Here is a 12,114-nt window from a genome sequence, read left to right as displayed (position 1 = left end):
AAAAAAAAAAAAAAAAAAATTCAAAATATCACTATTTGCAGACGATATGATTGTATACTCAAGTGACCCCAAAAATTCCACAAGAGAACTCCTAAAGCTGATAAACAACTTTTCAGCAAAGTGACTAGATATAGAATTAACTCAAACAAATCAGTGGCTTTTCTATACTCAAAGGATAAACAGGCTGAGAAAGAAATTAGGGAAACAACACCCTTCACAATAGTCACAAATAATATAAAATACCTTGGTGTGACTCTAGCTAAGGAAGTGAAAGATCCATATGACAAGAACTTCAAGTCTCTGAAGAAGATCTCAGTAGATGGAAAAATCACCCATGCTTATGGGTTGGCATGATTAATATTGTAAAAATGGCCATTTTGCCGAAAGCAATCTACAGATTCAATGCAATCCCCATCAAAATTCCAAATCAATTCTTCATAAGAGTTAGAAAGAGCAATTTGGAAAATCATTTGGAGCAACATAACACCCAGGATAGTGAAAATTATTCTCAACAATAAAAGAACTTCTGGGGGAATCGCCATCTCTGACCTCAAGCTATATTACAGAACAATACTGACAAAAAACTGTATGGTATTGGTACCGAGACAGGCAGGAAGATCAACAGAATAGAATTGAAGATCCAGAAATGAACCCACACATATGGTCACTTGATATTTGACAAAGGAGCTAAAACCATCCAGTGGAAAAAAGACAGCATTTTCAACAAACAGTGCTGGTTCAACTGGAGGTCAGCATGTAGAGATCAGTATGGTCTCTTTGTACAAAGCTCAAGTCCAAGTGGATCAAGAATCTCCACATAAAACCAGAGGCACTGAAACTTATAGAGGAGAAAAAGGGGAAGAGCCTCGAACACATGGGCACAGGGGAAAAATTCCTGAACAGAATACCAATGGCTTATGCTCTAAGATCAACAATAGACAAATGGGACTTCATAAAATTGCAAAGCTTCTATAAGGCAAAGGACACTGTCAATAGGAAAAAAAGGCAACAGACAGATTGGGAAAAGATCTTTACCAATCCTAAATCCGATAGGGGACTAATATCCAATATATACAAAGAACTCAAGAAGGTGGACTACAGAAAATCAAATAACCCTATTAAAAAATGGGATACAGAGCTAAACAGAATTCTCAGCTGAGGAATATTGAATGGAGAAGCACCTAAAGAAATGTTCAAATCCTTAGTCATCAGGGAAATGCAAATCAAAACAACCTGAGATTCCACCTTACACGAGTCAGAATGGCTAAGATCAAAAATTCAGGTGACAGCAGATGTTGGCAAGGATGTGGAGAAAGAGGAACACTCCTCCATTTCTTGTGGCACTGTAAGCTGGTACATACTGGAAACCAGTTTGGCAGTTCGTCAGAAAATTGGACATAGTACTTTCTGAGGACCCAGCAATACCACTCCTGGGCATATACTGAGATGAAGCTCCAACATGTAATAAGGACACAGGCTCCACTATTTTCATAGCAGCCTTATTTATAATAGCCAGAAGCTGGAAAGAACCCAGATGTCCTTCAACTGAGAAATGGATACAGAAAATGTGGTACATTTACACAATGAAGTACTACTTAGCCATTAAAAATGATGAATTCATAACATTCTTAGAGAAATGGATAGAACTAGAAAATACCATTCTGAGTGAGGTAACCCAATCGCAAAAGAACACACATGGCATGCACTCACTGGTAAGTAGATATTAGCCCCAAANTTCCAAATAACCAAGATACAATTCACAGACCACATGAAGCTCAAGAAGAAGGAAGACCAAAGTGTGGGTGCTTAGGTCCCTCCTAGAAGGAGAACAAAATACTTACAGGAACAAATATGGAGATAAAGTACAGGGAAGAGACTGAAGGAAAGGTCACCCAGAGACTGTCCCACCGGGGGATTCATCCCATACATAGTTACCAAACCCAGATACTATTGTGGATGCCAATAAATACATGCTGAAAGGAGCCTGATATGGCTGTCTCCTGAGAGGCCCTGCCAGAGCCTTACAAATATAGATGCTCACAGCCAACCATTGAATTGAGCTTGGGTCCCCAATAGAAGAGTTAGAGAAAGGACTAAAGGAGTTGAAGGGGATTGCAACCCCACAGGAAGAACAACAATATCAACCAACCAGTCCCCCAAGAGCTCCCGGGAACTAAGCCATCAACAAAGGAGTACACATGGCTCCAGCTGCATACATTGCAGAGGATGGCCTTGTCATGCATCAATGGGAAGAGAGGTCCTTGGTCCTATGAAGGTTCGATAGATGCCCCAGTGTAGGAGAACTGAGGGCGGGGAGGTGGAAGTGGGTAGGTGGGTGTAGGAACACCCTCAGAGAAGCAGGGGAAGGGAGGATGGCATATGGAGCTTCGGGTGGGGGAGGATGACCAGAAAAGGGGATAACATTTGAAATGTAAATAAAGAAAATATCCGAACCAAAAAACAAAGAAACAAAAACCACACACAGGCAATAGTTTAACACCAGTAAAACAAAACAAAACAAACAAAGCACAAGGGTGAACACACATATGCATGCACACATATACACACACATTCTCTCCCTCCCTCCCCTCTCTCTGTTTCTCTGCCTCTGTCTTTCTCTGTCTCTGTCTGTCTCTCTGTCTCATTCTCTAAACCTCCCCCAACGGAATTAAAAACCATTGTTCATTGTTATTCTCAATATCATTGAACTCGAATCCTCAATAAAAAGACAGAGATTAACAGAATGGATGAAGAAACAGGACCCATCCTTCTGTTACACACACCTCAATATCAAAGATAAACACTACTTTAGGGTAAAAAGTTGAAAGAAGATAGTATAAGCAAATGGGCCTCAAAAGCAAGCTAGTGTAGCTATTCTAATATCTAAAAAAATAGACTTGAAATGGACACTTCATTTTCATCAAAAGAAAAAAAAATCTACCAAGATTGACAGTTCATTTTTTTTTTGTGACATTTCAAATCTTTATCATCTATGTCCCAAACAGAAGGTCACCCCCTTTTGTAAAAGAAACACTACAGCTTATACCACATATTGACCCTCATACAGTAATAGTGAGAGACTTCAATATCCCACTCTCATCAATGAAAAGGTCATCCAGACAAAAACTAAGCAGAGAAATGTGGAAACTAACTGACCTTATAAACCAAATGAACCTTAAAAGTATCTACAGAACATTTCAACCAAACTAAAAAGAATACTTCTTTTTTTGGCATTATAGAACCTTTCCCTAAAAGTGACCACATACATGGTCACAAAGAAAGTCTAAACAAATACAAGAAAATTAAAATAACCCCGTGAAACTTATCAGACCACCACGGATTAAAGCTGTATATCTACAACATCAAAAAGTTTTCAAAGTAATGGAAACTGAACAACTCTCTACTGAATAAAAAAATGAGCGAAGATAAAAGTAAAGAAATTAAAGACTTTCTAGAACTCAATGAAAATGAATATACAACATACCTACATTTAGGGGATACCATGAAGTGGTGCTAAGAGGAAAGTTCATAGCACTAAGTGTCTATAAAGAATATTGGAGAGATTTCATACTAGCAACCTAACAGTGCACCTGAAGGCTCTAGAACAAAATAAAGCAAGCATATGCAAAAGAGATGGGGAGAAATAAATAATCAAATTGAGGACTGAAATCAATAAAATAAAAACAAAGGATCAATGAGACAGAGTTGGTTATTTTATAAAATCAACAAGATAAACCCTTACCCAAACAAACTAAAAGACAGAGAATATCCAATTAAAAATACAAACAAAAAATAAAAAAGGATCAGAAATAAAAAAAAAACAAATAAAAAAAGGATGCATAAAAACAGACACTAAGGAAATCCTAACATACTTTAAAAAACCTGTACTCCACTAAAATAGAAAATCAAAAAGAAATGGCTAATTTTCTCAATAGGTACTACTTACCAAAGTTAAATCAAGATCAGATAAACAATTTAAGTAGACATATAACCCCTAGTAAAATAAAAGCAATCATTTAAAAAATCTCCCAACATAAAAGCCCAGGGCCAGAATTCTACCAGACTCTCAGAGATGGGCTAATGAGATAAAGACAATAGTCCTCATTCCACACTGAAACACAAACCACATAAAGACACAACAAAAAAAGAGAATCACAGACCAATTCCCCTTATGAACACAGATTCAAAACTACTCAATGATAATACTTGCAAACAGAATGCAGAACACATCAAAAAAATTATCCACTATGATCAGGTAAGCTTCAACCTAGAGATTCAGAGATGATTCAATATTATAAAAATCAATAAATGTAATCCACCTTTGGTGGCCTGAATAAAAATGGCCCACATAGGTCCATAGGGAGTGGGACTATTAGGAAGTGTGGCCTTGTTGGAGGAAGTTTGTCACTGGGGGTGGGCTTTGAGGTCTGAGATGCTAAAGCCAGGCCCAGTGTCTCACTCTCTTCCTGCTGCCTGTGGATCTAGATGTAGAACTCTTAGCTCCTCTCCAGCACCATGTCTGCCTGCGTGCCACCATTTCCTACTAGGATGACAATGAACTTGTAACTCTGAACTGTAAGCCAGCCTCAATTAAATAATTTGCTTTATAACAGTTGCTGTGGTCATGGTGTCTCTTCAAAGCCCTAACCAAGATATCACCATATAAATGAACTGAAAGGAACATCCCCCCCCCCCCAAAAAAAAAAACCCAAAGCATGATCATCATATTAGATGCCGAAAAAAGCTGACAAAATTTAATATCCCTTCAGATAAAAGTCCTGGAGAGATAGGGATACAAAGGATATACCTAAACAGAGTAAGAGCAATTTATGGCAACCATATAGCCAACATCAAATTAAGTAGAAGAAACTCAAAGCAGTTCCACTAAAATCAGGATCAGACAAGGTTGCCCATTTTCTCCATATCCATTCAATATTCTACTTAAAAGTCTTTGCTAAAGCAATAAGACAAATGAAGGCGATCAAAGGGATAAAGTTTGGAAAAGTGAAAGTTTTGTTATTTGCAGATTGCAGTATACATAAATCAACCTAAAAATTCTACTAGAAAGCTCCTACAGCTGATAAACACTTTCAGCAAAGTAGCCGAATACAAGATCAACTAAAGAAAATTAGCAGCCCTTCTATATATAAATGACAAAGGGACTGGGGAAAAAAAAATCAGGGAAACAACACCCTTCACAATAACCTCAAATAATATAAAATATCTTGGGGTAACTCTAACCAAGCAAGTGAAAGACTTGCATGATGAAATCTTCAAGTCTTTGAAGAAAGTATTATAGAAGATATAAGAAGATAAAAAGACCCATGCTCACACAGTGGTATTAACAGAGTAATGGCCATCCTACTAAAATCATTCTACAGTTTCAGTTCCACTACACTCCCCATCAAAATTTCAATGCAGGCCGGGTGTGGTGGCACACGCCTTTAATACCAGCACTCGGGAGGCAGAGGCAGGCGGATTTCTGAATTCAAGGCCAGCCTGGTCTACAAAGTGAGTTCCAGGACAGCCAGGGCAATACAGAGAAACCCTGTCTCGAAAAACAAACAAACAAACAAACAAACAAACAAATTTCAATGCAATTCTTCATAGACCTTGAAAGTCCATGCTTAACTTAATACGGAAATTAAAAACAAAACAAAACTCAAAAAACCAAAACCAGCCCAGGATAGCTAAAGCAATCCTGAACAATAAAGGAACTGCTGGAAGTATCATCAACCCTTATTTTAAGTTATACTAAAAAGCTATTATAGTAATAAAAACTGCATGTCACTGCCATAAAAATAGATATGCTGACTAATGGACTCACACATCAATGAACATCTGATTTTTGATAAAGCAGTCAGAGATACACTAGAAAAAAGAAAGCACCTCCAACAAATGGAGCTAGTCAAACTGGATGTCTGCATATAGAAGATAAGTAAGTCAAAGATCTCATCATAAAACCAGACACACTGAACCTGACGAAGAGAAAGTGAGGAATAACTTGAATGCATTGGCACAGGAGACAACTTCCTGAACAAAACACCAATGGATCAGGCCCTAAGGTTAACAATTACTATACAGGACCTCCTGAAACTGAAAAGCTTCTGTAAGGCAAACAATACCACCAATTGACCAAAGAGGCAGCCTACAGAATGGAAAAAGATAAATAATACGAGTCACAATTCATGCTGTTGATGATGTGAAACAGGGAGAGCACTGTTCCACTGATGGTGGGAATGCAGACTTGTATAGCCACCACAGAAATACATACAGTGGCTCCTCATGAAACTGGGAATTGACCTACAATGTCCAGGTATACAGCTCTTGGGCATATACCTAAAGGATGTTCCATCCTACTACAAAGACACTTGGTTCACTGAGGCTTTATTTATAATAGCCAGAAACACAGAAACAACCTAGATGTCCTTCATGTGGTACATTTACACAATTGGAGTATTACTCAGCTGTTAAAAAAATCATGAAATTTGTAGTTAAATGAATGCAGCTAGAAAAAAAAAAAAATCATCCCAAGTGAGGTAACCCAGAGCCAAAGAGACAAATATTGTATGTATTCATTAAGTGGATATTAGCTGTTAAGTAAAGGGTAATTTTTCTATAATCCAGACTCAAAGAGGTTAGGTAACGAGGAGGGCTCTAGGGGGCAATGCATGGTCCTCCCTGGGAAGGAGAAACAGAATACATTTAAGGACAGAGTGGGGCAGGTGGGGCTGGGAGCAGGAAGGATCAGATGGAAGGGGGCAATGAAAGAGAGTGTGGGAGAGACAGCTGAACTGGGGAGCATTGGGGGAGTGATGTGGAACCCTGGTGCAGTGGAAACTTCCTGGAATCTATGAGGGAGACCTTAGTGAGGACTCCTGGTAATAGAAGTTAAGGAGTTTTGACCTGAACATCTTTTTGTACCCAGTGGTGGGACTTGGTTGCATTCAGTTGAGTTGTTGGCTCAGAGGTAGGACTCATGCACTATGATTGTATGCTGAGCTATTTTGGTTCCTCCAGTAATTAACCTAAAACATATACATAACTGTAGGTGTGGATGAATCTATACATTTACTAAAATCTAATTTATCTGTAAAGTTGTGTCTAAATATAGTTTTGTGGGTCAACTGCTTAATCCTTATAAGCTAATCACCCAGAAAGATCATATGAATACACACAAAAATAGAAAAGAAAGGTTAAAAAAAAAACCCTAAAATTTAGGTGGACCCAGGAAAGTCCCCAGACAGTCAATACAACTCTGAGCAAAATGAATAATGCTGTAGGAATTTGCACACTGGGGATTCTAGACTTCAAGCTATATCATAAAGCAGCAGCAGCAGCAGCAGCAGCAGTAAAGATAAAATACTGGTACAAAAATAGACATGCAGACCACTGGGATAAAACAGAAGAACTAAACTTGAGTCCACAAAACTAAGTAATCCTATATTTGTCAGAAAGGCCATTTTAATGTGTCTCTGTAAAAACTGCTAGTGAAATTCATTCTTGCTGGCCTACCACCTGTCAGTTTTTACTTTTCAGTTGAGAGTAAATAATAAAAATAGCAAGTATGTAAAGATTACATCTATTAAACTTGAGAATATGAAGTAAAGAGTTGTGTTTGGAAATGAACATTCTTTCCACATCTTCGTTCTGATTGAGAGTTGTGTTTCTCTAGGAAAGCTTTATTTTAGAATTTAGTGGTTTGTGTGGTGGTGGTGGTGGTGGTTGCGGTTTTGAAACATGAGTGGTTTTCAAAAAGATATTAGCAGCAGAAACCTTTCTCTATGAAAACTGGAGGGAAGTCCACTGCATAAGGAGAAGTATTGAACAATCTGCTTTGGTTATGTGAACCTCTCCCAGCTGCATAAGCCCTCTTCCACCTTCAACGACCCCAAAGAGTACTATTCGGAGGGATAGAAATATGTCTCAGCATATATGCACTCTAGTACATAACACATACAATAAAATGCAAAAAGTATTTTTAAAGTATTGATCAGCTTCTTTTACTGTTTCTCAGAATTGTAACATGAGCATTTGTTAGTTCCATAAACTCATAAAAGTAAATACCGTGGTGCTGCTTAACTAGTAAGCTTGATTACCTGTGCATGTGCACTATAGTTCGATTTGATCAAATTTTTTTTTTTTGATCAAACTTTTATTTGTCTGGACATAATGAAATAACTTTGCTAAGTTTCAGATAAAAGATAATCTTAATCTGAAATCAGCAATCCATTTATTCTTTATAAAAGTGACCTAGAATGAACATTATAGCACTGTATTGTGAGAGAACCTGAGTGAAGAAGCTGTAGACTGTAACAGCTGGGCACTCCAAGGACCACCAAACCCAAGAGAGGGTAACTAGCTCAGAGCCAGCTTCAGTCTGGGAAAGATCAAGTCAAGCTCAGTGTGATGACTCACATGTACAATTCAGGCATGGGGAAGCAGAGGCAAAGGCAGAATTATGCCCTAGAGCTAGCCTGGGCTATATAATGAATTTCATTCAGGCAAGGCTAACCAGAGCTATATAGCAAGATCCTGTCTCAAAAGACAAAAACACCATAACAAGTAAATAAATGAATAAATAATTAAAACTCAAGATTCGAAGCATAGTTTGTGGCTTCTACCAAATACTCATCATTTTTCACCATCAATCAAGCTAAAAAAACCTTAACATGGGGAACCATTTTTACAGATGACCCTTACTGAGATAACCACTAGAAAGAAGATTGAAATCTAAACGTAAACAAAAATTCAACCCAAATGCCACGTAGCCTGTAGCTTTTGGCCTATGCTAGCAGAGGAAATCATCTCTTATCACCAACAGCAAGGAGGCCAGCTATAGTATACATTTAGAGATAAAAGTTTTCCAAAAGTAACCGGAATGACAACAAAACAACTTTAAACAAAATCAAAGCAAAAGAAAACAACAAGTGGCAAAAAAAACCACCAAAAACAAAAAACACCCCCCCCCCAAAAACACCCCAAACAACTCATTTCCTTCCAAGCTGAATTTCCATCTCTTTATGGCAGGCAGTACTGTCCCATTAGTCAGAAGGCAACCAGAAGCCAAGCATGCCCTTCCAGAGAAACCCAGCTGCTGGAGATGGAAGCCCAGACAGCTGATCACTCCCTCATATCCTTTTGCTATCCCACTTCTATCAGGTACCTATTACATCAAACTCAGAGACAGAAAGCAGAACAGTGGTTCTCAGGAACACAAGGGAAGAAACTGTAGCTCAGTGGTCCTCAACCTTCCTAACGCTGCGACCCTTTAATACTGTCGCTCACATTGTGGTGACCCCAACCATAAAATCATTTTCATTGCTCCTTTATAACTTTATCTTTGCTTCTTTTATGAATCATAATATAATTAACTGTTTTCTGATGGTTTTAGGTGACCCCCGTGAAAGGGTCATTCAGCTCCCCAAAAGGGGTTGCAACCTAGAGGTTGAGATCCACTGTGCTAGTACTTCCTGGAGCTTACAATAGGCTTGATTTGTATGTCCTCTCCAGGAGGGAAAATGGAATGTCTCAGAAGAGTTCCAAATTCTGCTTCAAGACAAGGCTTTTATAGAACGACATTGTCTGGCTAAAATGAAAACACTTGTTTGAAAGTAACCTCAACCAATCACAGTCATTAAAAGTAAGAGAATTATCTCTAACTCAACCACAGTTACATTGTTTTAATTAGAAACAAAAAGAAGAAATGTGACTGAGATTATCATCTTACATTCATTTTACTATTAAAAAAAAAAAAATCAAACCTAATTTTGGCCTTCAAACTGTAGCACTGTTGTCACTCTGATGAAAAGACAGACAAAAAGAGAGAGAGAGAAAGATGAAATCTTACATTTTTGTCTAAATTTAAGTTTTGACTGTTAAATTTCCTGTTTATCAGTTTTAACATTTAAAACCTTCTTTTAAATACGTCTTTGAACTGCTTAACTTTTTCAACCAACCAACCAACCAACCATCCCTTCCATCCTATCCCATTCATCCATTCATCCATCCATCCATCCGTCCTTCCTTCCTTCCCATCCCACAAATACCTGATTCTAGGAGAAGCCCATCTCCTCTGAATCAGACACCTCAGAGCTAATAGGATGCAGCCTGAGAAGTTCCTATTCCTCAGAAGTTATTAACCATACATACACTAAATGAGGTCAGAGTGGTTTCCTCAAAGCCTGATCATTTGGGGCTTAATATATCTTAGGAAGCACAGAATTTACTATTTTTCTGTGGCAATTTGTAGATTGTGGCAATCTACATTGGATATTAAAACATTATAAAAATGTTTCCATTTTGGATAGAATAAGACATGTATTATATGAGAATGTGCTAGATGGTGTAACTGCTGGCACCAAATGAGTTTTTTCTTTCTGACCAGATTAAAATTCACCAACTTTTATTTCTGTTTTGTACTATAGTATGACAATCATGAATTAGTTCAACATAAAAGGCAGGCTAACATTCTGCTAACTACTCTTCCATTTTGTTCAGATGAGGGAATTAAAGTTTCTTCTCCTTGTTCTTATAATTTGTCATGTTATATGCTAATGTTATGCCCTACACTGACATCAAAAGCCCCTTTTATAAATGCCTGAACCTTCTGTCATATTAATTACATGATCACTCTGACTTTATGACCACGCCAAAGAGATGATAGTAAATACTGCTGTTTCAGATGGGACTCAGGTCAGTGTACCCCAACCGCTTCCTAAGCTGCTTTCCACAGCAGTAAGTACCTGTGACTTTTTTGCTGATTATTTGCTATGAATGTATGAGATACTAAAGCCAACTCTATGGAAATTTGCCTAATTATATGTTTATCTCTCCTTTTTTTTTCTTCAAAAGTTGGATGAAAAGAGCAGGTAAGAACATATAAAGCCCCTGCCTACTAGCAACCCACAATCAAATGAATATATAATTTCTTATTTAGAATATTAAATTACCAGAAAAATCCATTTCAGTGGTATTCTGAAACTAATTCTGTGCTGCAGTATTTGGTATATAGTTTTTGTAAGATATATATATGAATGAGTCTGGGGATGTGGCTCAGTGATAAAGCATGCATGAGGACCTGGGTTCAATTCCCAGTCCTGGGGGTTGTGGTGGTTCATGTAGAAAAGTTACTTAATTACTTCATCAAACTTTATTTTGTAAGAGGGAGATTTTCTAAGAAGAGGGAAAATGTTCATCTTCCATACATAAAAGTCATCTTAGAGCTTTTAGAGGCTAAGAATTCCTTTTTATGGTTAAGAGCAGATAATCCCTTTTACTTTTTTTTTTTTTAAGATAATCTCTGTGATCAAAAGTAGATCAAATAATTAAAATTACACAATCATGTTGCAAAGTTGCTTATGACATTCTAATATCACCTCCACAAGAAAATAGGAGAAATGTCTATTCTACCCTATTAATTGGTAGTTTAACAAAAAGGAACCAAAGTTCAGTAAAGTATGCTAGCTGACTAGATAGAAACCTGAGTCAGGAAGCCTAATAGAGTCAGCTTCTTCTAGTCCAGTGATCCTCCCACTGTGCTATATGGTATATTAAAGACTAGTTTGAAAAATCATTAGAACTAGGTAAAAAAATGAAATTAAGCAGAGGTCAAGTAAGGTGTAATATGATTTAGTAATTGTTTATTTGAAGATTTGTTGGTTCACAGTAAATTAATACAGTGGTTAGCAAGCAGCATCTTTTGCTTAATGACCATGAACCACACTGTTTCTCTTCTACCCCAATTTTTTCTTTTTGGGATGTATGGGAGGTATGGTGTGTAGGTATGTGTTTGGGGGTTGAACCCAGGGCCCTTTGCATGCTGAACATGTGTTCTACCTTTGGGACACACCTGTATTTTGGGGGATTATCTTACCTCTGCTCCTGAGTAGGTGTCAGTTTGGAGGACGAGCTCGTCCAGGTCAACCTCGTGACTGATGGGCATTGAGTGGAACTGCAGGTTCAGTATTTCCCTTCTTGTTACTGCATCCGGTAAGGGCACATAAATGATCCTGTCAATTCTTCCAGGCCTCATCAAAGCCTACAGAGATAGAACAGCAAGGCTTACCTATGCTCAGAACATATCAAAGGCAGTCAGGAAAAAGAGAGCACCTA

General features: G+C 37.8%; 1 protein-coding gene across 3 annotated transcripts in view; it reads right to left on the bottom strand.

Annotated features, from left to right (window-relative positions):
- Spata5 (spermatogenesis associated 5) overlaps positions 1-12,114 on the bottom strand; it is a 164,415-nt gene that overhangs the window by 37,754 nt on the left and 114,547 nt on the right. For 2 of the 3 annotated variants that reach the window (XM_021195883.1, XM_021195884.1), the window contains exon 15: positions 11,876-12,040. In XM_021195883.1, the coding sequence (XP_021051542.1) occupies positions 11,876-12,040 (165 nt within the window). Of the gene's footprint in view, positions 1-9,764; positions 9,802-11,875; positions 12,041-12,114 lie in introns of all 3 variants that reach the window. The other variant, XM_021195885.1, reaches the window with a different exon arrangement.

This window comes from Mus pahari, chromosome 4 (genome assembly GCF_900095145.1).
Source record: "Mus pahari chromosome 4, PAHARI_EIJ_v1.1, whole genome shotgun sequence".
NCBI classification, from domain to species: Eukaryota; Metazoa; Chordata; class Mammalia; order Rodentia; family Muridae; genus Mus; species Mus pahari.
The sequence above is the reverse complement of the archived record's forward strand: the minus strand, read 5'-3'. Positions and strand labels throughout refer to the sequence as shown.